We start from the raw sequence: 27012 nt of genomic DNA, 5'->3' as shown, positions 1-27012 counted from the left end.
ACTGACCACTGGATTCATCGAGGGCTCCCTATATTATTCCTTCTACTTCTGTACATGTTTTGTCATTTTCCACAACAAAAAGACAGACAGACACTGAGGCCTCTGAGAACCTCGGGTAGCTGTCAGAGGGGTGAGATGGGTGCCCTCTGCCCCAGGAAAGCCACAGTGGGGGCAGGTGGGTTGTCATCACTCATCCTCTGGGCCACAAGGGAATCCCAGCCCTGCTCAGCCACGTTCAAGTTCATTCTCTACCCTTCCCCCATTCTTATTTAGTGAATTCATGAGGACTTAATTTAGTTCACTCCAGTGTCCCTGGCCCCTGGAATGTCCCCTTCCCGCATCTGTGAAAAGAAGTCAGCCATGGGGGTACAGTGACATGCAGGGTCATTCAAAGACAACATGATTGTGAAGGCCAAGAAAGCTGCCCCGGGAGCTCAGAAGGGAGCCTGGGAGCCAGGCTGTGCCTGGAGGACCCATGTGAAATCCCCTCCTCCAGGAGGAGGTCCGTGGTGTGTGGTCAAGAGCGAGGGCCTCTGGAGTCAGATGGATAAGGTGGTCTCAGCTCTGAATGTCCAGGAAAGCCCCTCACCCCTCCTGCCTTAACTGCTTCTCGCAGAGTTGGGGGAGCAGGTGTGGAAGGCATTTTAAGTTTCCTGGTGCTCCTGCCATTGGTGAGTCAGCACAGTTGTGGGTTTGTGAAGTTGAACCCTCCTGGTTCCCAGAGAGGCTTGAGGCTGTGAGCATGGTGCTCAGCTGTCTTGGGGTGTTCTGTGTGTGAAACGGGGGTGCTTGCCCCCCTCCAATGGCTACTGGAGTGGGTAGCCATTCCCTTCTCCAGGGGATCTTCCCAAGGCTTCAGGTGGTGCTGGAGGACCAACACAACATCAAGTCCTCCTGCTGCCCCAGTGCCCTGGCCCGCGATGCCTGTTCAGTGCAGTTCAGTTCAGTCGCTCAGTCGTGCCCATTAGCAGCCCTCTTTCACTTCAAATAATGCGGGAGCCTGGAGAAGAGCTCTACGCCGTTGGCGGGTTTGCCTGAACATCACTTTTATTGCAGTTAGCTGATTGCTGATCTGCCTTTAAGTGCTCTTTTGCTGGAAATTAAGAACATGGACCTGAAATGATTTTAAAAGCCTTTATTGGTGTGTGGACACCCTGTGAAAATCACGTGCCTTATGAAGCCCCAAGTGGGCAGTTTTCCTGCAGCCCCACCTTTGGAGAAGAAAACGGATGTCATCTTCACTTTAGAGACCAGGAGACAGACTAGGAGAAGTTGGTAGTGCCCAGCTGGTAAGCAGGTTAGAAGCCAGATGTGCGACTCCCAAGACAGTATTCTTCTCTCTAGTTGAGACTGTCTGCTTGGGTCCAGAGCGGTGTCTTGGTTAGTTAGCACGGTTGGTTAAAGAAAGGATCGGGGTCGGCACGCTTCGGTCCTTTGTGTGTCCTTGGGCTCTCGTGACAGAAGACCACAGATGGGGTCACAGACATGCTGTCACGTCTGGCCCCGGAGGCCAAAGCCTGAAGTCAGGATGTCGCAGGGCCACGCTCCCCCAAACCTGGGGGGAGTCCTGCCCTGCTGCTCATGTCTCCAGGAGTGGCGGCAGTCCTTGGCTCTTTGGCTCACAGACCCTTCACTACCCTCTCTGCCTTGCTCGCCACGTGGCCGCCTCCCCTGTGTCTCTGTCTCTTATAAGGACAGAGTCATGTGGGGTTAAGGGCCCATCCTGCTCCAGCATGACCTCATCTTAACTAATTACGTCTTCCTAGACCCTTTCTCCAAGTACGGGTCCTGGGGGTTTGCAACATTTATTTTTAGGGGGACAGTTCAACCCATAATACCTGCCCTGTTAGCAGAGCACAAATGAAACATTCTCAGTAGCAGCGCTGCCTAATTGCGGGCATCTTCCTCTGTGACCGGAGTCACGTGAGAGCAGGGTGGTGGCTCAAGGTAAGGGCCCTGCTGGGGAAACCATTCCAGGCGGATGCCCTGGGGAGTCGGTGTAAACAGAAGCAATGGTGTGCAGAGAGCTCAGCCTACAGCCCTGAGAGGCGCCCGCTGACCCCCGCCTGCAGCTCAGTGAGCTTCTCCCAGAACCCTGTGGAGGTGGGTTTGCTTTTCCCTCGAGACCGCCCCACGGCTGTCCAGTGTGTGTGTCACCTGGTGATAAAATACTCTTTATGGCTCTCATAAAAACCCCTTGTCTGAGGGAGCTCATGCCTCTCTATCTTGGAGAAGCACATTTCTTCCTTAGCCCTCGTAGATTGTCTTATCTGCACCCAGAAGTGGCCCCAGGGCAAGGGAGGTGCGGAAGCCTTCCATGGGGTGGTGAGAGATTCCTGTTGAAGTTTAGGCCAGATCGATTTGCCTCAGCGTGGGCCCTGGAAGCTGCAGAGGGAGGCTGCATCGTGTTTTCTTACCACATTTATTACATTTGGCAGATCTTTCGTAACTAAATTTAGTGGAATTTTGTTTCCACATCATTCCTGGTTGCAGATCAGTAAAGCTACACTTAAAACTTTTAGTGCTCAATGACTCTGATTTTCCTGAGGGTCCAGAATTCCTGAAATCTGTGGCTGCCTCAGCTTTCGCAGTTAGAGCTGAACTGGCTGCCCAGCGCGCCCGCAGGGAGATGGTTCCAAACAGTTCCCTCCTCTGTATGCTGCCAGGCATCTTTCCTTTCTCCTCTCGAATCCATAGCTCCCACTGGTAGATCCTGTGGCACGTGTCCTTGATAAATATTGTGTGACTCGGATGCCAGGTCCTGGGGTCTGACATTGTCTCCTCTCCCCTGTAGCTGTAGACAGAGGTGGCTTTCTTCCCACTATAGTAAGTTCCCTACATACAAACGAGTTCCGTTCTGAGGGCATGTTCACAAGTCTGGTTTGTTTGTAAGTCCAACAAAGTTAGCTTAGGTACCCAACTAACACAGTCAGCTATATAGTACTGTAGTGTGAAGTGAAGTGAAATGAAGTGAAGTGAAAGCCACCCCATGGACTATGCAGTCCATGGAATTCTGCAGGCCAGAATACTGGAGTGGCTAGCCATTCCCTTCTCCAGGGGATCTTCCCAACCCAGGGATCGAACCCAGGTCTCCCTCATTGCAAGCAGATTCTTTATCAACTGAGCCACAAGGGAAGCCCTGCACACAAATAATACATAAAAAACAAACATAGAAAATTAAACATTTAGAATCTTAGAGTACCTTGAGAAGTATAGTAGTATAGTACGACAGCTGGCGAACAGGGCTGGCAAGAAGAGTTACTGACTGGAGTGGGGAGTGGAGGTGGGAGATGGCAGAGCTGAAGGATCGTCAACAATAGGAGACGGAGGGCAAGCTGCAATTTCACTCACGCCTGATGCTGATGACACTGGTTCCTTGCTGGCTTCAATTCTATCTTCCCTCTCAGAAAAACAGTCCAGTGATGTCTGGGTAGTAGTTCTTTTTTTCTCATCATACCAGTTACCAACTACATCGTCACTGCTTTTGCATTTGCTTCCAGACATCCTGGGCTTGAAATAAAACTGCATTACTATACAGTAAAGTGTACAAAAGCACAACTGCTTGTAGAGGATGTACACATGTGACAGTGTACACCAGACATGCGAACTTACGTGATTGGACATGGGAGTGCACGTTCATGTCTTTGAAAGCTTGCAACTTGAAGGTTCGTGTGTAGGGGACTTACTGCAAAGACTTTTCACTGTTTCATTCTTTTGCCTCCCTTGAGGGGTGGGTTAGGGTTACAGTGTGATGAGGTTCTGGATGTCCTAGGGTAGTCTCAAGTCATGGAATGCCCCACTCTGGCCCCACCCAGCCGGAGATCCAGCCATCCCAGGCGGTCCTGATGTCCCTCAAGTGTGAGAACCCCTGGCCTAGAACATCTCTTCAATGTTATTTTAAACTCAGGCACCTGATTTGTAAAGTACAGTGTCATCCTGGCCTTTCCCAGTGGTGGGTTGCTTTCTTCCTCAGTGTTCCTTTGTTGTTCATTTGTGAAGTTGTGTCCAACTCTGTAATCCCCTGGACTACAGCACGCCAGGTTTCTCTGTCCTTCACCGTCTCCCAGAGTTTGCTCAAACTCCTTTGAGTTGGTGATGCCATCCAACCATCTTATCCTCTGTTGTCCCCTTCTCCTTCTGCCCTCAATCTTTCCTAGCATCAGGGTCTTTTCCAATGAGCTGGCTCTTCATATCGGGTGGCCAAAGTATTGGAACTTCAGCTTCAGCATCAGTCCTTCCAAAGAATATTCTGGGTTGATTTCCTTTAGAATTGACTGGTTTGATCTCCTTGCTGTCCAAGGGACTCTCAAGAGTCTCTTCCAGTTCCACAGTTCACTCAGGTCTTCTTTAGAGTCTGTCTTTAGTAAAATGTTTATTGATTATATGAGTGTGGCCATAACTGGGAATTACTTACTTAGGGAAAAATGATAAACACCAGCTAACATATGTGAAAGTTCTTTGAAAATTATTACCTAATCTAGAAAAGTTGGGCCCAAAAGTCTGGAAAAGAAAGTTACAGAGGATGAGATGGCTGGAAGACGTCACCGATTCTGTGGACCTGAACTTGGGCAAATTCTGGGAGATGGTAGGGACAGAGAAGCCTGGCGTGCTGCAGTCCATGGGGCTGCAAAGGGTCAGACACGACTGAGCGACTAAACAACAACTAGAAAAATTGACTAGTGGTGTCAGTATTTTTAATCTTTATAGACAGTGTGCAGTGTAAGCAGATTCACTTGTGGAAGATAAACCTGCCCTGTGTCACATGGACGTACTCAGTGAGAATGAATGATCGATCCTCTGCCGCTCAGTTCTCGGAGATCTAGCTGTTGATTCCCCCTGACGTGGCTCCTTCTCCTGGCTGATTGGCTGTGTGCGCCTGCCCTGACTGTGTGTGGCCTGGTGGATGTCATGGCCTTGGTGGGTGGCAGGCTTCTTACACTTTGGTGCTTTTAGTGAGCTGAGATCGTGTAGGTACCCAGCTGCTCTTGTCTTTCAGTTCACTGTTGGTGCCTCTGTGAAAACTTTTAAAACCAGAATTTTACATTTCATATTTTTCCATTTCAGTGTAGGAAAAATGATGATGGGGACACAACTGTTGTTGTTGAAAAGGACCATTTTATGGATGATTTCTTCCATCAGGTAAGAGTCGTTTTGTGAAAGCCAGTCTGTCATTTTTCTTTAAACATAATTAAATTAATGTAACTGTGCATTTGTCGTATTTGAAATAATACCCAAACTAAATATTTTAAAAAATTGACGTTTGAATGACAAAAAGTGCTGTAGACTTTTTAGTGCTTTTAGCACATTTGTTGCTGTTGATCCCTTCTTCCTGGTGACTGACTTGGGGCGGGGGGAGGGTGGGTGAGAACGGTGATGGGGGGCCGAGGGCCTCTGAGGAGACTGAAGCCCACGGGCTGGGGGTGGCCAGCAAGGTGGGCCTGCTGCCCACGGGCTCGTGCTGGGAGAAGGGACCTCCTCCAAGCACAGGGTCCCTCAGGGAGGTCCTGCCGCACCCATGGCCAGTGGGGTCCTCCAGACGAAGGGAGCCTGGGTCCTTGCAGTGGAGGGCCTGGTGGCGGTGATGTCCCTCAGCTGGCAGTCAGGCGTGCACAGTACACACGGCGAGGCTTCTCCCGCTCTTCTGTCGAGTGCCAGTGAGTCCCGTGTATCAAAGGGCTCGCTCATATGGTGCATTTTCTAAAATCTGTGATTAAATTTTAAATTCTTCTCCTGAGAAGTTTCCCAAATATCAAAGCATGAGTCTCTAGGTCATATGGGACTTTGCTCACTCCTGAGAGATCTTATCCTTGAGCAAAGATATGATTGTGGCAACTCTGCTCTGCCTTGGTTAGCCTGGCCTTTCTCTGGACTGTCTGTACAGGGGCGAAGCCTCTGGACCTGTGCCCTTGGGTCTTCCCTCGAACCTGTCTCCCAGACTTCCCCCTAAGGCCTTTCCTGCTCCCTCGAAACTCCCCAGGGTTTTTTCCTAGAATTTAAACATGACAGCATGTTTAAATTCTTAACCCTAAGTCATAGTTGATCAAATTTTGCATAATTTCAAATATTTGAAATTGAGTCTGAGAACAGATATTTTGACTTTGTTAAGCATTAAGAAAAGAAACATGGTCAGTATAACTTTTTAACAATGAAAACTTCATTTGCAAGGACTTGTTTTGATTATGCTGAATCTAGTCTGAGTTTGAGTTGATTCTTAAATCTGTTGGCAGTGTAAACTGGAAGATACATGGATCAATACATGCATTTGAAAATATGTAATATGTTAATTAAAAATGTATTACAAGTTACCAACTTTCTAGCCAGAATTTATTGAATACGTAGTTCATTGGGTTTCAAATATATTTATGTTAGTTCCTAGTCTTTTCTAATTGAAAAAAACATGAAATTAAATCATTATCTATAGGGCTTACTTTACTGGAGTTAAGTTACTGGATTTCTGGATTTCACTTTGCAAACAAGATGCTTTTCATCCTGATTAGTTTACCTGCCCACTTTGTAAAATCATTATTTCTCTGATTTTACCCCTTTTACCTAGATGCTTAGTCCTTCCATATCAGTTCTCCAGAAAAACCCATATTTTTTTTTTCATATTTTTTATTTTAAGAATATTTTAGCAGTAAATGATGTATTTCATAGAAGAATTATAATCGCTGTGTCATTGAGCTGTAGTAACAGCACTAATCCATTTTGGCTGCAGGTGTTAGAGACGCATACAAAAACGGGTGAGTGGTGTGAGGGAGGTTTGAGATCCATTGATTCTAACTTAAGTTCCAGTTTCATTTGTTAAATAGTTGACTTATTTTGCAGTTGACTTCTGTGAAATGACTTTTTTTTTGGCTGTGCCGTGCTGCGTGTGGGATCTTAGTCCCCAGCTAGGGACTGAACCTGTGTGCGCTGCAGTGGAAGCCTGAGGTCGTAACCACTGGACCGCCAGGGACATCCTGAAATGACTTCTGAAACAAATAGAGAAGCAAATGATGTTTGTTAATACAAGCTCTTTCTTTAGAAAATGACATTTAGGTCTTAAGCATCACATAGAATATTGCAAAAGATAGGAATTTTGCACATGACCAGTGTTGGTTGAAACTAAAATAATGTTGTAATAGGCGGCCAGGAGATCCCCTTTTTGTGAAAGTAGCTTGTGGCTGTCCGAGAGAGCCCATGTGGTGTAATTCATAGGCGTAAACGGGCCTGGCGCCACCGTGAGAATGGCACTTCCCTCCTGGTACCGAGTTGGTGGCTCAGCAGTTTCCTTTTCTTTTTGGGCCACACTGGTGCTTCTGCTGCACAGATAATGTTGGTGTGTGTAGAACTTTCCAAGAGGCAAAGGAGTATCTTTTCTACTTTGTGACAGATGTGTCTCACTGACTTTACTTCAGAAATGGTGCTTTAAAGATGGCTGACTGAAATGTAAATCTGTGCACTAAACCCACAAAATCATTTGTGCTTAAGCTTGTGTGATAAAGTAACAAAAATTTAAAAAGGTTCTGTTGTAATTTTGTGTGTGGTTTTTACCTGATTAATAAAATTAAAAGTATGTGAAGTTCTGTAGAAATCATGTATAGATGGAAATAACACTCAGGACTAATGAAATAGCCCTTCACTGCTCTATGAAAGCAGAATTCTGTGTCAGACTGTCCTCTAATATGCTACTTTTCAAAATGTGCTGTGAGGCTTGGACCCAGTGTCCCTGGGATCCCTGAGACCCTTCGAAGGAGTTTGTGTAGCTGAAACAATTTTCATTACAATACGAAGATGTTCACCTGTTTCCTCTCCCTCTGTCATGAATGACCATGGGGGTGGGGGCAGTTTTCAGAGGCGACATCACAACAGACTGAACACAGAAACAGGCATCAGAATCAAGGTGCCTTCCGTTAAGCTAGAAGCTAGATTTGCAGAGAAATGTAAATCACTGCTCTTACTGTCACTGATTTTGGGGGAAAATACTACTTTTTTCCATAAAAATACATTATTTATGTTAACATGTATTTTTAGTGTCCTGCTACTGCAGTAACAAATGGCCACGAATACAGTAGTTTTAACAGAGCATGCATTTATCGTCTCACAGTTCCAGAGGTCAGAAGTCTGGAACGAGCTGGAGCACACGTCAGGGTGCTTGCAGGGTCATGTCCTCCTATAGGCTCAAGGGAATATCTGAGTTCTTGCTGTTCCAGCTTCTGGAATCTCCTTCATTCTTGGCTCGTGGCCCGTTCCTCCATCTAAAGCACATCTCTGCTTGTTTCTAAATTTGATCCCATTGCTTCTGTTTTTTAAGGACTCTTTTGGTTACTTTGGATATTCAGATAATCCAGGATAATCGCCCGTCTCAACCCTTAACTAACCACACCTGCCAAGCGCCTTTTGCCCTGTAAGGTCACGTGCAGAGGATTAAGATGTGGACGTCCACCACAGCATGTCGTGGGTTTGTGATGACTGTAGTAAGAGAATTCATACATGTTAAAGATGTATCAGAGAAGGCAATGGCACCCCACTCCAGTGCTTTTGCCTAGAAAATCCCATGGACGGAGGAGCCTGGTAGGCTGCAGTCCATGGGGTCGCTAGAGTCAGACACAACTGAGCGAATTCCCTTTCACTTTTCTTTTTCATGCATTGGAGAAGGAAATGGCAACCCACTCCAGTATTCTTGCCTGGAGAATCCCAGGGATGGGAAGCCTGGTGGGCTGCCGTCTCTGGGGTCTCACAGAGTCGGACACGACTGAAGCGACTTAGCAGCAGCAGCAGCAGCAAAGGTGTATCTCCGCTGTGGTACTTAGATCGGAAGGAGCTGCAGCCTACCTGAGCCAAAGCAGACATCTCACCTCTCCACAGAGAGGTACATCCCCATTGCTCAGAAATCAGGATGATGAGAGAGGACGCACTCCTAGGAGAGGCCTCACCCTACCCCCATCTTCATCTGCTTGTCTTCTCACCTCTCACCTCGAGAGGGGTCCTTTTTTAAGTTTCTTTTTGAGACATCCCAGTGTTTCTTCCTGTAAATGTTAACATCTGCCCATTAATCTGTTTGTTTTGGCTTTTTTCATCATTGTTAACACGTATATACAGTATTCTGCAACTCATAGGTATTTTTTCCCCCTGTGATTTTAACTGGGTAATATATGTAATATATCCTGAGTATCTTTTTATGCCTTTTGTTATAGTTCCATAATGTAACCTAACAAGCCTCCTTTTGCAGGGCTTTAGGATTTTCCTTGGAAGGCAATGGCAGCCCACTCCAGTACTCTTGCCTGGAAAATTCCATGGACAGAGGAGCCTGGTGGGTTGCAGTCCATGGGGTCGCTAAGAGTTGGGCACAACTGAGCGATTTCACTTTCAGTTTTCACTTCCGTGCATTGGAGAAGGACATGGCAACCCACTCCAGTGTTCTTGCCTGGAGAATCCCAGGGACGGGGGAGCCTGGTGGGCTGCCGTCTATGGGGTCGCACAGAGTCGGACACGACTGAAGCGACTTAGCAGCAGCAGCAGCAGCAGCAGGATTTTCCTAATTTTTTTTTTAAAGATATATATATATATATGTATATATATTTTATATGACCATTTTTAAGTCTTTATTGAATTTGTTACAATATCATTTCTGTTTTATGTTTTGGTTTTTTGGCCGTGAGGCAGCTCCCTGACCAGGGATCGAAACACTTCTTCATTGGAAGGGGGAGTCTTAACCACTGGACTGCCAGGGAAGTCTCCCTGAGGTTTTAAGTATAGAAATTGTGCTTAGTTTCCTGGGGCTACACACATTTCCGTGGCTTGAAACAGCTCAGATTTATCCTCTTTATTTCTGAAGGCAAGAAGTCCACCCTGGTTCCACTGGGATGAACCGTGGTGTCAGCAGGATCGCATGCGCTCCTGGGAGGCTCCCTGGAGACCCTGCCTCTCCTGCTCCCGAGCTGTGTCCCCGTCCTCTCCCCTCGGCCACCCCACCTTCTTCCAGGCCAGCAGCACAGCATCTTGCTTCACTGGGTCGCGTGGCCTTCTTCTGTAGCCACATCGTCCTCTGTTCTCCCTTACAAGTACACTTGAGATGATGTTGGGGGTCCACCTGGAGGATCCAGGATTGTCCGTCTCCCCATCTCAGGATCCTTTGTTTAGGTCACATCTGCACTTTCTTTTGCCATGTAAGGTAACCATCAGAGGTCACAGGGGTTAGGGCCTGGACATTTTGGGGGAACAGTATTCATGCTGCCACCCTTGTTAAGAATCCATCTGGACAAATCTTTCTAATGAGTACATTACATTTTGAAGCAAGTGTTGAATACTTCAGATAATCAGAGGCAAAAAATAATGACTAAGAAGGCTGGGTCTTACCAGCTGTCCATGCCTCCCCACATGAGAATGTTATCGCTGGCCTGGCCTACCGAGTGAGTTCCCTTCTTGACTGCACAGAGAACTGGTGCTCAGAGCAGGTGCTTCTGTAACAGCTGCCACTGTCTGTGCTAATACTGGGTCGTGATTATAAAACTTCTTATAGCCAACTAGGTTTTCCTGGGGATTGATGCTGCCTTATTTCCCTTTATTTTGAAACTTTTTAATTTTATATATTTTACTTTTTAAAATATTTTATTCTATATATATATATAGGAGTGTAGATGATTAACAATGTTGTGCTTGTTTTAGGTGGACAGCAAAGTGACTCAGCCATATACATACATAAATCATTTCTCTTTATTTTTTTTAAGTTGAGTGGGGAAAGGTTATTATTTCTTTATGTGGTACTTATTCACTTACTTCCCTCTTTTATCCTTCCCTCTTCAGGTAATGAAAAGCAAACCTGAATTTGCCACAGTGGTGATGACTTTTTCTCTCTCTCCTAGGTCGAGGAGATCAGAAACAGTATAGCGAAAATAGCTCAGTATGTCGAAGAAGTGAAGAAAAACCACAGCATCATTCTTTCTGCACCAAACCCAGAAGGAAGTAAGTCGTTGGTTTTAAAAAGAAGTATGTCTGTCTGTCTGATCTGCCTGTCTTGCTGTCCATAACACAGCCTCAGCCCGGGAACTGTGAGCTTAAGCTGGAAGCCTGTAAAAAGTGCTGGAGGCTGGCAGTCCACCCTCTGCATTCTCATGTCTGGTCTGGGCAAGCCAAGGCCTCGGTGTGGTTTTTTTTTTCCAGCTTCCATGGGATCTGCTCTTCAGCCTGGGTGAGGACAACTGATGCATGACAGCCATGAGAATACACGGACATGACTTCGCAGGACTCTGGGACCACATCAGTGATTGATGGGGTCTTCAGTTCAGTTCAGTCGCTCAGTCATGTCTGACTCTTTGCGACCGCATGAATCACAGCACGCCAGGCCTCCCTGTCCATCACCAACTCCCTGAGTTTACCCAAACTCATGTCCATCGAGTCATTGATGCCATCCAGCCATCTCATCCTCTGTTGTCCCCTTCTCCTCCTGCCCCCAATCCCTCCCAACATCAGGGTCTTTTCCAATGAGTCAGCTCTTCACATGAGGTGGCCATAGTATTGGAGTTTCAGCTTCAGCATCAGTCCTTCTAATGAACACCCAGGACTGATCTTTAGAATGGACTGGTTGGATCTCCTTGCAGTCCAAGGGACTCTCAAGAGGCTTCTCCAACACCACAGTTCAAAAGCATCAATTCTTTGGCACTCAGCTTTCTTCACAGTCCAACTCTCACATCCATACATGACCGCTGGAAAAACCATAGCCTTGACTAGACAGACCTTTGTTGACAAAGTAATGTCTCTGCTTTTGAATATGCTATCTAGGTTGGTCATAACTTTCCTTCCAAGTAAGCGTCTTTTAATTTCATGGCTGCAGTCACCATCTGCAGTGATTTTGGAGCCCAGAAAAATAAAGTCTGACATTGTTTCCACTGTTTCCCCATCTATTTCTCATGAAGTGATGGGACCAGGTGCCATGATCTTCATTTTCTGAATGTTGATCTTTAAGCCAACTTTTTCACTCTCCTCTTTCACCTTCATCAAGAGGCTTTCTAGTTCCTCTTCACTTTCTGCCATAAGGGTGGTGTCATCTGCATATCTGAGGTTATTGATATTTCTCCCGGCAGTCTTGATTTCAGCTTGTGCTTCTTCCAGCCCAGCGTTTCTCATGATGTACTCTGCATAGAAGTTAAATAAGCAGGGTAACAATATACAGCCTTGATGTACTCCTTTTCCTATTTGGAACCAGTCTGTTGTTCCATGTCCAGTTCTAACTGTTGCTTCCTGACCTGCATATAGGTTTCTCAAGAGGCAGGTCAGGTGGTCTGGTATTCCCATCTCTTTCAGACTTTTCCACAGTTTATAGAGATCCACACAGTCAAAGGCTTTGGCATAGTCAATAAAGCGGAAATAGATGTTTTTCTGGAACTCTCTTGCTTTTTCGATGATCCAGCAGATGTTGGCAATTTGATCTCTGGTTCCTCTGCCTTTTCTAAAAGGTTCACGTGTTGCTGAAGCCTTGCTTGGAGAATTTTGAGCATTACTTTACTAGCGTGTGAGATGAGTAGAGCCGTGCTATGTTCACAGCTAAACAGTAGTGATAGAATTTTGTGTTTAGATGAAAGTTAACGAGAGGTTGATCTGGAAAACAATAGAGCAGGATGGAGCAGTTTTAAAGATGAAAACAGGTAGTTTTACGTCTTCAGCAAAGGCTTTTGTGTGGAGTGTACTGTTCTTAGTGTCTGTGGAGGGCAGCATGTGAACAAGTGATTTAAAATGAACTGAACATCACAGTGTTGGCAGTTTTAAGGAAGTATTTCCTTGAGCTGCAGTGATAAATTTTGAAAACTTTAAAAGGTAAATAGATCTGGATAGGCCAGAATACTGCTAATTGGAATCCATATGTCTTTTGGGGGAATAACTGATACCTTTACCATATTGAGTCTTTTAATCCTTGGAAATGGTTCATCCCTCTGCTTACATCTTCTTGCTTGCTCCCAGTGATGTATGTAGGGCTCTGTGTAGAGGTCTCACACACCTTTCATGGCAGTCGATGCTTTTGATCTTGATGTGAATGGTATGTGCTATAAATTTTGTTTTCTACTTGTTTCCATATATAGAAACACAGTAGGTTTTGTATGTTGAGCTTTTATCTCACTCTCTGGCCCAGTCAATTATTTTAAATAATTTCTCTGTGGATCCCTTTGGATTGTCTCTATAGCCAGTCATGTTATCTGTGAATAATGACAGTTGTCCCTCCGTTCTTAGGCTTTTTATTTTCAGTTGACTTTTTTTACTGACCTTCTATACAGCATTGAATGGAAGTGGTGATGGGAACATGTTATTCTCAGTCTCAGAGGAAAGTTGAAAGCAACTTTGTTAGAAGGTTATTTGATGTGGCCTCACTTTTAAAAAATAACTTGATTTTAAATTGAAAAAGAACTCTTTTACTCATTTTGAAGATTATGTGTGTCTTGTAAAATAATGCTTTGTATGTCTGCAGATGCCCTGTCTCATGATTTAGAAAAATGTTTCCCAGAAGCTTGACTCTCAGCAGCTGTTGTATTAAACGGGAGTTCTATGGCCGGATACATTTGGGGTCATCTTCACAGCATATCCCCACTTGGATGATTTCAGTGTACTTAGAGCAATAAAGGCCCTGAGAAGTCCTGTGATGAAGAAACCTGCTTAACTTTGCTTAGTGAAGTGTTTCACAAACACATTTGCCCACAGGACTTTTTATGTAACAGTTATTAACATATTGCTTAATTCTTGGTGAAGATTTGAATACGTGCTCGTATATTTTTTCTTTCGAGAAATTTACCTCCAAAAAACTTTGCTCCCCAGTAATAGTAGGCACAACAATTGTTTGAGTAAATTTAGAGCTCTAGTGCTTCACACTCGTCCCTTTGGTCTCTGAAGAAAACTGTTGCTTTTAGTTTCACAACAGATGTGAACCAGAGCGTAGGAAGTAGCGTCTCAGTGCTTCCTTAGTTGGTCTCTGTAAGATAGATGTAGTGGCTCCTGCCCCATGCTGCTGGGCTCTAGGGAGTGCCCCAGGTGCTGCAGAGGGCAGTGGGCTGCCGTCCCCTGCCCTTTGTCCGTGCAGGGGGAAGGGGAGGGTGCAAATCGGAGCTCTAGCTCCTCAGGGCCTTCGCTGCCCAGGCTCCTGGGTGGACATGCAGGAGTCCAGAGCATGTGGCCACCAGGTGGCGCTACCCGGCCCTGGCCCATTAGCTTCTGCTTCCGATGCAGAGTTGGCTGGGTGGCCAGGCCGTTTCATTAACCTCAGTAACAAGATCCCAGAGGAACGTTTGCTACAAAGCTAACAGAGGGCACCTTTACTTGCACTTGTCTTTATTGACCTTACACTTATGTATTTTTTTTTTTTGAAAGAAGGTCATTGAAAATGTGTAAGTTTCAGGCTCTCCAAAATATGGATCCACCTGGCAGAACTCTGAAATAAATGTACAGGATTCAACTTTTTGGTTCCTACTGGTGATAGGATTATGACTGACAGGACCATCAGAGAAGGGTGGGGATTTTCTTCATCAGTGACGGGGCTTGTGGTTCCCTTAATCAGGAGTCATAGTCCCTCTCCTCAGCCCATTTTAGGTGTGGACCTCCTAAACAGTCGCACCTGTTGCTGACACTTCATCTTTCCTTCTTTTCCAGCCCACTGTCTTCTGGGTTGGCCTCTCTCTGAGCAGTTGCGTCCTCATTGCATCCCATCTCTCATTCCCTGTCCTCCTCACCTCTTCTGCTGGAGTGGTGCCCTCAGTGCGCGTTTCAGGCTCTTGAGAACTACGTGGCCATCACTGCTCACCTGCCTCAGTGTAGCAGCCTCTGCTCAGGCGAGCTGTGGGTTCGAACTGCAGTTGCACCATGAATTCACTGTTGGCCTTGGACAGATCACCGATCTTCCTATAAAATGCCAACTGCTGCTGTCCTTGTGTTTCTTCGTCATCTCCTCGTTTCCATCCCATCCTTGCTTCTGTTTCAGAGTAAGAGGCATGTGTCTCCCTTTTAAGGGTAGACTGTGGCGTGTGACCTTGAACCCTCCTCTCGGTGTTTTTTCTTGCTTCTTGTCAGCCAGAAGGCTGTCCATTTTCCCCCCTTACAACCACACCTTCCCCACAGCCCTGCCTGACCCTCTAGTGGCTGTTTCTTTCTTGAAAGAGTGGTCTCTCCCCGCTCACCCCGCATCCTGCTGCGGGCCCCGCCCTGGCCCTTGTGCTCCCTCCTTAGCCTCTGACCCTGTTGGCCAGCTCCCCTCCCCCACCCCAGCCTCTTCATCTTTTAAGTTCACCTGCTTTGTGTTACCAAAGCCAGTATGTGCTTGTTGTGCTCATTTTGGAAGAAAGCAGAAAGGAAGAGAAAAAAAAACACTCATAATTTTGTCCATTGGTGTGTGTATATATATATATATATGTATATTAATGTTTTGGTATATATTTTTCTAGCAAAAACATGTATTAAAAACAAATAATGTCTAAAAAGTGTAGAATTTGGATCAACAGTGCTTGTTGTCTTACAGCATGCTCTTTTTGCTGATGAATGTACAGTTACAGGCCCACCTGCCTTTTTTTTTTGGCCATACCACCTGCAGGATTCCAGCTCCTTGGCCGGGATTTGAACCCGTGCCCCCTACATTGGGAGTGCGCAGTGTTAATCACTGGACCACCAGGCAAGTCCCTACAGCACCCTTTTCTTAATGGCTGCCTAGCAGTAGCATTTTCACTTTTGGTGTTTATGTGGGAGCAGTGTTTTGGGACCACACGCCTTGGGTGAGATGGCAGCCCTTCACTGTTGACAGGTGCCTCCCTCGCAGTGTGTGAGGGTCAGTGCAGGGATCTCGCGTTGCTATGCTGTCACAGTGGTCTATGACCTTAGACCTGCTGCTGTATTGAGCGGCAGGGACTGCTGAGCACTGGACAGGTGGCGGCTCGTTTATGCTTTGAATGGCCTTGGGAGGCGGATGCTCTCCTCGGGTGTGTCTGGGAGCTGAGGATGTTGCGGATTGGGAGGATGGGCAGTTAGTGTGGTTTCAAGCACCCTGACCTGTAAGCCGGCTCTCCTGTCCCCGCTGCTGTTCTGAAATGGGGCCACAGGCTCACCAAGCGTCCATTAGGGTTTCATGGTTACACCCCACTTGGCCTGGGCATCCTGACCCACCTGTGTGTCCCTGAGTACCTGGTAGCTTGTCTCCCGGGCCAGCAGTCCTGGAAACATTGTGCTGTGTCAAGGGACTCATCCCATGGAATGTTCTTTTCATTAGTATGGCTCTTGAGACCCATATAGTCCATAGAATTCTCTAAGCAAGAATACTGGAGTGGGTAGCCTTCCTCTTCTCCAGGGGATCCTCCCAACCCAGGGATCGAACCCAGGTCTCCCGCATTGCAGACGGATTCTTGATCAGCTGCGCCACAAGGGAAGCCCATTTTTAGTTTGAAACTTTTCAAATCTGTGTGCAAGTTGCAGTTTTGGTGCAGTGAAAACTCACATTTCCTTCACCTAGCTTCACCAGTTGTTACCATTTCACCACATTTGCTTTATCTGTGTGTGTGTGTGTGTGTGTGTATTTGTGTACATGTGAGTGCATATAAATATACATATCGCACATGTGTATACATATGTTATTTTTGCTGACTCATTTTAGAGTGAGTTGCGCACTTTGTGACCATCTACCCCTAATTACTCCAGCATTTAACTCCTAAGAATATTTTCTTATAAACAGACAGTATAATTACCTAGTGTAGAATATTTAATGTGGATGAAATGCTATCGAATCCACAGTCCACATTTTCAGTCAAGAATTGTTGAGTTGATATCCTTTAGCTGTTTTCCGCTCTTTCCAGGGTCCTTTCTAGACAGCGAGGCAATTAAAGCCCTGGACACAAATGCCTTTGGAATTGTCCTGTCTTGGTGGCACATTGAGCCTTTTCCCGCGTGAAAGGCCCCTCTCTGCTCTAGTGAAGCGCTGTGCCTTCCTGGCCATGGCCAGATATCAGCCAACGGAGCTCTACCAGTTTCTCTGATAGTGTGTGCATGATGGATATTTGCCCATTATTTTCTTTTTATCTTTCTGTATCCTTATATTTTAGATGTTTCTCTCATCTTTTATATATAAAATATAGTTGGGTTTTGTCTTCTTGGCCCCTTTGATCATTTTTTTTGTCTGTCATTAACTCTTGTAGTCTATTTGTTTACTGGGATTACTGATACATTGGGGCTAACATTCATGATCTTGTTTGCTTTATATTTTCCTTGCTTCTTCTGTTACTTTTTCTCTCTCTCCATGCTGTCTTTTGGATTGGTTTTTAAGAATCTTGTCCTGCCTCCTTAGCTCTTTCCTATATTCTGTTTGCTGTTGTTTTATTCGTTGTCCTATAGATTGTGGTATGCATCCTTGACTTGTTGAAATCTAATATAAATTTATGTTTTTACTACTTTCAAGTAATAGGAGGACCTTAGGAGGAACCTTTAACTCTGTCGCTTCTTACTGCTATCATCATCATCATATATGTGTATTGTACTAGATAAAAATAATGTATATTTTTATTTTATACAATTAATACGGATTTGGAGCTACGCACATATTTACCTGTACCAGTGCTCCTCATTATTCTGTATCTTTAAACTTTCATCAGAGATTTTTTTTTCTTTCTAAAAACTACTGTTCTTTCTTTTACTAGGGTTATGCCATTGTCTGAAATTGTCCTTACTTGATTTCGTTCTTCAAGGATATTTTCAGTGAGCATAGGAGTCTAGTTCGTAAATTGTTTTATTTCACCACTTTGAAAATTTGAAAATAAATTTTCAATGTCTTTTTTTTTGTCAGCTATCTAATTATAGCTTATAAGAGATTTTATTTTTAGCCTTTGGATTTATCAATGCTGTGTTCATGTTTCCAGATATGGTTTTCTTTTTATTTATACTGTTTTTATAAGGCTTCTTGGATCTGTGGGTTGACATTTTCTGGCGGTTTTGGAAAAATATTGGCTATTTTCTCTTCATAAGTCATCTTTCCTCCCCTTTCTGTCATTTCTTATTTTGAGATTTGAATTATATGAGTTTTAGACCTTTTCACTGTATCTTTTATGCCGCTTGCCCTCTGTTCTCATCATTTTGTCTTGTGTTTTATTTTGAAATCTTTCTGATTTGTCTCCTGACCTCTATTTAGTGATTACTTTTCAGATCAGGGAATCTCTCTTAACTCATGGAGAGTTATTTTTGGTTAAAATATTTTTCAGTCCTAGAATTTCTCTGGGCTCCTTCTTCTCCTGTCCTGTTTTCCCGACAAAACCCTCAACCTTGTTTTTACCTCTTTGAACATGCTTATTTGAAGGTCTGTGTCTCATAACTCTGTTTAGACAGCTCTGTTGTTTTCCTGGGGTTTATTTTCTTGGTCTTGCTAGTTGTTTTTGGTTGAGCCCTGGGCTTTGTATCTGAAGGCTCGGGGCCACAGTGTGAGTCCTAGGATAGTTTTTGTTTTTTTTTTTTTGAGAGATGATTTTTGAACATTTCTGATGGACAGCTGGGGGCGCCAGCATTCTGGACCTGGCTCCCCTTTGTCCCGGGGCATGGCCTTGTATCAGGTCAGCATTTTCTCAGCTGCTCAAAGCCTTGGCTGCCTCAGTGTCAAGCCGCTCCATTCGCTGGGCTCACATCTCTGGGTTTCCTTCTTTTGAATCTTCTTCTTTTTCTGCTTTTGTAGGTTTATGATACCTTTAAGCAGATTTTTAAAAAATGTTTTGTCCAACTCTTCTGATTGTTCTCAGCAGGAGAACTGATTGGAATGACCTAGTCCACTGGATAAGGATGTTTCCCATCTTTGCCTTCTTTTCTGTGTATTGAAATCCTGCCTTTATCAAGTATAACCTCATGGCCTGCTTCTGTAGCTTGAAGGGCTAAGTACAGTTATGCCTCTTTTATTTCTCTAATTAGTGCTTGAGCCCCTGCATGCCTGTGTTGGCAGGAAGGTCCAGTGATTCCGTCCTGAATGCCCCCCCCCAACCCAGGGGCTTTCCTTTCTAGAGAGGTGAGCCATGCTTTGGAATGCTTGCTCCCCTGACTCTGTGTCCTCAGCAGGGCAGACCCTCCTGCTCATGCACTCTTCCTCTTGGACACCTTCCTCGACGTTTCTTCCCCACATGCAGTGGTGGGGCCTCTGGGGTTGTTCCCCCAGTGCAGGAATCCACACTCCCGCCTGGAGCCTGCTTTGATTAGGATAGCAGGAAAGAAAGCAGACACGTGGCAGGCTCCCCCTCCCCACAAGAATATGGTTACATTTCTGCTTTCTTTTTTCAGGTCTGGATGTTAGCAGTGGATTCAGGGCACTGTTTCATCAGTTGATTGGTATAAACCAGCTGTCCTCAAACTTGGGTGTGCACCAGCATCACCTGGGGGGCTTCAGTCACATTCCTGTGCCCATCCAGTGACGGGTCCTATGGGGAGGTCAGGGATGGGGCCCAGGAACTTGCATTTCTGCTAAACACTCACCTGATACTGAAGCTGCTGGTCCAGGACTCACCCTCTGAGAACCACTGGTGCGATCAACAGTTTCTCTAAAGAAAAACCCAACAAACTTGAATATTTACCAAGAATATTGTCCGTTTACATTTGTTGGACATTATTGATGTTGGATATTGTAACTCACATGTCTTTTTTATTTCTAATTTATAGAAATAAAGGAAGAGCTTGAAGATCTGAACAAAGAAATCAAGAAAACTGCTAATAAAATACGGACTAAGTTGAAGTGTGAGTTAAAGCTTTAATTACATATAATCATTGATGGTGGGCATGTGGGTATTATTATTTTCTTCTTTATAAGTTTTTATTCTTTTACATTTTCAAAGTTAAGATTCTGACCACTGTAAAATAAATCGTTTGTATGTACTTGGAATAGTGACCCTTGCTTAAGTTCCTCACTATTCTAGAATTATTAAGCTACCAGCTGTAAGGATCACACATGAGGAGCTAGAGCTAAGGGCTATTAATGCTTAGATTTTGGAGTGAGGTTCCACAGGAGTGAGCACTTGCTTATAAACTGTTTATCTCTTATATTGTTATGACACTTGGGGCTAAATTGTAGATACTTGAGAAGGTAAGTAGCCTTCAACATGAATTGCCAGGTTCTTCTTGAATGGTCAGGTAGCTGGTGAGGTCCTGTGAGCCTTTCCTACAGTTCGGCTCAGCTGATAATGCCCACGGCCTCCCTGCGGGACTTAAACAGATGTGGTGGTTCTTGATGTGGTAGAAAGACACAGTGTGTTTAATTTTTACAAAATAACATACAAATCAAGAACATATCTGAAGATCAAAGGGAACCTTTATTATGGAAAATTTCAGACATACATGGGGGGAAGGGGTTACCACCTCAAGCCTAGGGTCCACACTCATCAGCTCTGCAGGTCTCAGTGGCCCCCACCCCACCCCACTGGTTTCACAGTCAATGGCAGATATCTAGGACTTCATCAGCATATAGTTTTCAGTGTGCATTTCTAAAACAAGGATCCCCTCCCCCAAACACAACTACAATGCTCTTATATATATATCTAAGTCACCTTAGTTGTTATTATTTATTACAAACTATCTAGTCAGAATTCACACTTCCCCAGTGATCTTTTAATTTTTCTTCAACAGTTTATTTAAATTGGCTTTCTTGTTTGGACCAGACTTGGTTTGACTTCCCTGGTGGCTCAGACGGTAAAGCGTCTGTCTACAATGCGGGAGACCTGGGTTCGATCCCTGGGTTGGGAAGATCCCCTGGAGAAGGAAATGGCTATCCACTCCAGTACTCTTGCTTGGAAAATCCCGTGGACGGAGGAGCCTGGTAGGATACAGTCCATGGGGTCACAAAGAGTTGGACACGACTGAGCGACTCCACTTTCTTGTTTGGACCATGCACTATGACTGGTTGTTATGTCACCATGCACTATGACTGGTTGTTATGTCACCATGCACTATGACTGGTTGTTATGTCACCATGCACTATGACTGGTTGTTATGTCACCATGCACTATGACTGGTTGTTATGTCACCATGCACTATGACTGGTTGTTATGTCACCATGCACTATGACTGGTTGTTATGTCACCATGCACTATGACTGGTTGTTATGTCACCATGCACTATGACTGGTTGTTATGTCACCATGCACTATGACTGGTTGTTATGTCACCATGCACTATGACTGGTTGTTATGTCACCATGCACTATGACTGGTTGTTATGTCACCATGCACTATGACTGGTTGTTATGTCACCATGCACTATGACTGGTTGTTATGTCACCATGCACTATGACTGGTTGTTATGTCACCATGCACTATGACTGGTTGTTATGTCACCATGCACTATGACTGGACTGTTATGTCACCATGCACTATGACTGGTTGTTATGTCACCATGCACTATGACTGGTTGTTATGTCACCATGCACTATGACTGGTTGTTATGTCACCATGCACTATGACTGGTTGTTATGTCACCATGCACTATGACTGGTTGTTATGTCACCATGCACTATGACTGGTTGTTATGTCACCATGCACTATGACTGGTTGTTATGTCACCATGCACTATGACTGGTTGTTATGTCACCATGCACTATGACTGGTTGTTATGTCACCATGCACTATGACTGGTTGTTATGTCACCATGCACTATGACTGGTTGTTATGTCACCATGCACTATGACTGGTTGTTATGTCACCATGCACTATGACTGCACCATGCACTATGACTGGTTGTTATGTCACCATGCACTATGACTGGTTGTTATGTCACCATGCACTATGACTGGTTGTTATGTCACCATGCACTATGACTGGTTGTTATGTCACCATGCACTATGACTGGTTGTTATGTCACCATGCACTATGACTGGTTGTTATGTCACCATGCACTATGACTGGTTGTTATGTCACCATACACTATGACTGGTTGTTATGTCACCATGCACTATGACTGGTTGTTATGTCACCATGCACTATGACTGGTTGTTATGTCACCATGCACTATGACTGGTTGTTATGTCACCATGCACTATGACTGGACTGGTTGTTATGTCACCATGCACTATGACTGGTTGTTATGTCACCATGCACTATGACTGGTTGTTATGTCACCATGCACTATGACTGGTTGTTATGTCACCATACACTATGACTGGTTGTTATGTCACCATGCACTATGACTGGTTGTTATGTCACCATACACTATGACTGGTTGTTATGTCACCATGCACTATGACTGGTTGTTATGTCACCATGCACTATGACTGGTTGTTATGTCACCATGCACTATGACTGGTTGTTATGTCACCATGCACTATGACTGGTTGTTATGTCACCATACACTATGACTGGTTGTTATGTCACCATGCACTATGACTGGTTGTTATGTCACCATACACTATGACTGGTTGTTATGTCACCATGCACTATGACTGGTTGTTATGTCACCATGCACTATGACTGGTTGTTATGTCACCATGCACTATGACTGGTTGTTATGTCACCATGCACTATGACTGGTTGTTATGTCACCATGCACTATGACTGGTTGTTATGTCACCATGCACTATGACTGGTTGTTATGTCACCATGCACTATGACTGGTTGTTATGTCACCATGCACTATGACTGGTTGTTATGTCACCATGCACTATGACTGGTTGTTATGTCACCATGCACTATGACTGGTTGTTATGTCACCATGCACTATGACTGGTTGTTATGTCACCATGCACTATGACTGGTTGTTATGTCACCATGCACTATGACTGGTTGTTATGTCACCATGCACTATGACTGGTTGTTATGTCACCATGCACTATGACTGGTTGTTATGTCACCATGCACTATGACTGGTTGTTATGTCACCATGCACTATGACTGGTTGTTATGTCACCATGCACTATGACTGGTTGTTATGTCACCATGCACTATGACTGGTTGTTATGTCACCATGCACTATGACTGGTTGTTATGTCACCATGCACTATGACTGGTTGTTATGTCACCATGCACTATGACTGGTTGTTATGTCACCATGCACTATGACTGGTTGTTATGTCACCATGCACTATGACTGGTTGTTATGTCACCATGCACTATGACTGGTTGTTATGTCACCATGCACTATGACTGGTTGTTATGTCACCATGCACTATGACTGGTTGTTATGTCACCATGCACTATGACTGGTTGTTATGTCACCATGCACTATGACTGGTTGTTATGTCACCATGCACTATGACTGGTTGTTATGTCACCATGCACTATGACTGGTTGTTATGTCACCATGCACTATGACTGGTTGTTATGTCACCATACACTATGACTGGTTGTTATGTCACCATGCACTATGACTGGTTGTTATGTCACCATGCACTATGACTGGTTGTTATGTCACCATGCACTATGACTGGTTGTTATGACTGGTTGTTATGTCACCATGCACTATGACTGGTTGTTATGTCACCATGCACTATGACTGGTTGTTATGTCACCATGCACTATGACTGGTTGTTATGTCACCATGCACTATGACTGGTTGTTATGTCACTTAAGGCTTTTTTTCAGGTCAGGTTCTTCCATCTTTCCCCACCCCCAGCATGTTTCCCTCTTGGTTGGAGAAACCAGGACATTAGTTCATCAGAAGTTGCCCTGTTGCAGAGTTTCACTGATTTTACCCCTTTAATTTCACTCAACAGGTTCCACTATGCTCTCTGTTTCCTGTGGATGGACAGTTAAGTTCTCCAAACTGAATCAAATTCAGGTTATCTGCTTTGAAATGTGAAGCTGTAACATCTGGTTTTATTTTGTGACATTATCAACAACTGATGCTTACCAAAACTCACACATTTATTAGGAGTTGAAAAGATAAAATACGTTTGAGTTTAGGCTTGAAAACCTTTCATTTTTTTTTAAGATTAAAATGTAACTTCTTCCTCTTTGCTTCTAGCTATTGAACAGAGTTTTGATCAGGATGAGGGTGGAAACCGAACTTCTGTGGAGCTTCGGATACGAAGAACCCAGGTTTGATGATCAGCCTTTTCTAGTGTGAAGCAATGTTGAAGACTAAGAAGTCTTTTTACTTCCTTCTTGAAAATTCAGAATAATTACATCCTTACTGTCACATTAATGCTCACAGCATTTCTGCATAAAGACAGTATTTATAGATTCCCTTTCTAGATGATGAAGAAAAAAAGTCTCTTCAGCCCATCAGCAGAAATCTCTTCTGAAGAGCAGAGAATTATCTGAGTCATTTTAGTGTTCATGATGAACTCCTCATCTTTTAGAGGCTGATGCTACAGCAAAGTGGAATTTAGTCCACTTATCTCTACTTGACAAATGAAGATTATGGATTCAGACTATGGGGACACCTTGCTTGAGTGCCAGCCTGACCCCAGTCAGCCTGACACTAGTTGCTAATTGACTTCTCGTAGTGATGGTTTTCATCCCTTCTGTAGAGTGGGGGACAGTAACAGTACAGGAGGGTTACTGTGAAAATCAAATAAGACAAAGCATGTAAAGTTCTTAGCATAGATTCTGTTATACAGTGTACAGTAAGCTGCTATTATTCTTATTTCCCATTTGACGGACGAAGCATGTTAGTTTGAATTTATAGAATGTAATGTTTTTATATGTGAGTGAAAAGCCTTCTCTTTTAGTAGAAGAAATGACCATTATATATTGGTCTATTTTTTTTCTATGGTAACAGCATTCAGTGCTATCTCGAAAGTTTGTGGAAGTCATGACAGAATATAACGAAGCACAGACTCTATTTCGGGAGCGAAGCAAAGGCCGTATACAGCGTCAGCTAGAAATAAGTGAGTCAGTGAGCATGCTGTTTTTGTTAAAAACGTGTTTTTTTCCCTTAAAGTCTGACATGAAAGTATGTACCATCAAAAAAGTAATTTCATCCCTGTTTTTATCAGTATTGTAAAGTGTAAAGCCCTTTCATAGCTTCCCTTTCATTGAATCAATCAACCTATTACTTACTTACATCCTTCAGATTCTGAGTGAGTGGACTTTAAATTACTTTCTGATGACCGTTACCTGTAAAGTGATGATCGGATCTGGAAAGCTTCCAGCCGTCCTCATGTAATTTTTGTGCCCGTACCACTTCCTGCCCCATCTCAGGGCACAGTCTCCATGGTTCTCATGATTCCGCATGTCTGGTGAGCAGACACTTCCTGCCCTTTTGCTCCAGACTTTCTTCCTAGGATGTTTGTCTATGCAGCCTTGGAGGATGGAACTCAGGTTTTCCTCTGGGCAGAAGGCTGTTTGCTTGCTGAACAAAGGTCAGGCAGGCTTGCTTACTCCCCGCTGTGAAAGATCAGGGTCCCTCAGCTGCGACACAAGCCTCGGGTGGGTGCACTGTCCACCAGGACTGCTCTGCATCTCCCGTGGGCTTGGAGAGAAGGGAGCAGCTGTGAACTTGAACCTCATTCAGTGACATTTTGACTTTGTTGACATGTAATTGACATACCATGTAAACAGGTGCTCAAAGTGTATAGTCCGGTAGTCTTTAGTATGTACATTAGCACAATCAATTTCAGACCATTTTAATCCCTCCAAAAGGGAACTCGGCACCCGTTGTCAGGTACGTCCATCCCCAGAGCCCTAGGCACCCACCAGTTTACTCTTCTGTCTATGAATTTGCCCATCTGGGCATCCATATGAATGGAGTCATACAATATATGGTCTCTTGTGACTGGCCCTTTCATTTGGCACAGGGTTTTCAAGGTTCAGCCATACTGCAGCAAACATCAGTATTACATCTCTTTTTATGGTTGGATCAGGTTCCGTTGTGTGGATGGACCACATTAACATGTTTATACATCATCAGGTGATGGACATTTGGGTGGTTTCTACTTTTGATAATTATGAATAATACTGCTGTGAATGTTCACATTAAATTATATTTTAATTATTATGATGTTTATTCATTTAATTTTGTCTTTGTGGCACAGAGTGTGAAAATAGGAATTATCAATTGGGTTTTTCCAAAATCCTGTGAACTTGTTCATATGAAGCATTAATACATTTAACTCAAGAAAATATATTAATAACCAAAATACAGAAAGTATTAGAGCCTCTGATTCCAGTTATACAATCTTTATTATTCCAGTTAACATATGCTAAGTCTAGCTTACCCTCCTGTCCTATAAGCCAGTTAAACTTTTAGGAAAACTGATATGCCAAAAATTTGTATCTATCAATTTTCTTTTTATAGTTGTTTCTCATCCATACTAAACTTGGATGTTTATTAGTCATTCCAGTTACAAAGTTTTTCATGAATGTTTTCCAGTTCTTCCTACTTCTAAAGGGCTTATGTTAATTTCTCTCATCATTAACACTTGCCAAAAAAATATATTGGAAAAGTTAGAAAAACACTGGTTAAAATGTTAGCAACTCAGATTTTACCTGCTAACTTATGGATGCAAAGGTAATTTAAAAATACTGCTGCATACTGAGTGAAGTTTTCCCGTGTTGATATTTTAGCTGGAAAAACTACCACCGATGATGAGCTGGAAGAGATGCTGGAAAGTGGGAATCCCTCCATCTTCACGTCAGATGTGAGTGCTGGGCGGCTGTGTGGCCTGTGTGTTTGTATTTATACAGATTTTTTTTCTTTAACCTCTAGAAAGATCTTAAGTTCATCAGTATTTCTCCTCTGTTTTTGTTTTTCAAAGATTATATCAGATTCACAAATTACTAGACAGGCTCTCAATGAAATTGAGTCCCGTCATAAAGACATCATGAAGCTGGAGACAAGCATCCGTGAGCTACATGAGATGTTCATGGACATGGCCATGTTCGTCGAGACTCAGGTAATCGCATGCATCTTTGCTTCTCTGAAACAGAGCTATGGTTTGTAAAATCTGATATTTGACTCCAATCTATTGGGAAAGCCATTATTCTGGATCCAGTCTTGTAATTCAAAAACTGATTATACCGTTACTGCCATGTAAGGCTCAAATGCTCGAAGCACGTTAAATCTTCAACAGTAGAGGACTGATTTAAGATATGGTGTGTCCATAGGATAAGCAACCATAGGTAGA

At 44.0% G+C, this 27012-nt stretch overlaps 1 protein-coding gene across 6 annotated transcripts in view; it reads left to right on the top strand.

Annotated features, from left to right (window-relative positions):
- STX2 (syntaxin 2) overlaps nt 1-27012 on the top strand; it is a 76517-nt gene that overhangs the window by 6579 nt on the left and 42926 nt on the right. For all 6 annotated transcript variants that reach the window (XM_070386340.1, XM_070386336.1, XM_070386339.1 and 3 more), the window contains exons 2-8: nt 5065-5139; nt 10845-10944; nt 19621-19695; nt 23907-23980; nt 24666-24774; nt 26453-26526; nt 26644-26781. In XM_070386340.1, the coding sequence (XP_070242441.1) occupies nt 5065-5139; nt 10845-10944; nt 19621-19695; nt 23907-23980; nt 24666-24774; nt 26453-26526; nt 26644-26781 (645 nt within the window). The remainder of the gene's footprint in view (nt 1-5064; nt 5140-10844; nt 10945-19620; nt 19696-23906; nt 23981-24665; nt 24775-26452; nt 26527-26643; nt 26782-27012) is intronic.

Source organism: Bos mutus, chromosome 17, assembly GCF_027580195.1.
Source record: "Bos mutus isolate GX-2022 chromosome 17, NWIPB_WYAK_1.1, whole genome shotgun sequence".
In the NCBI taxonomy this organism is placed as follows: domain Eukaryota; kingdom Metazoa; phylum Chordata; class Mammalia; order Artiodactyla; family Bovidae; genus Bos; species Bos mutus.
This window is presented reverse-complemented; position numbering and strand designations above follow the sequence as displayed.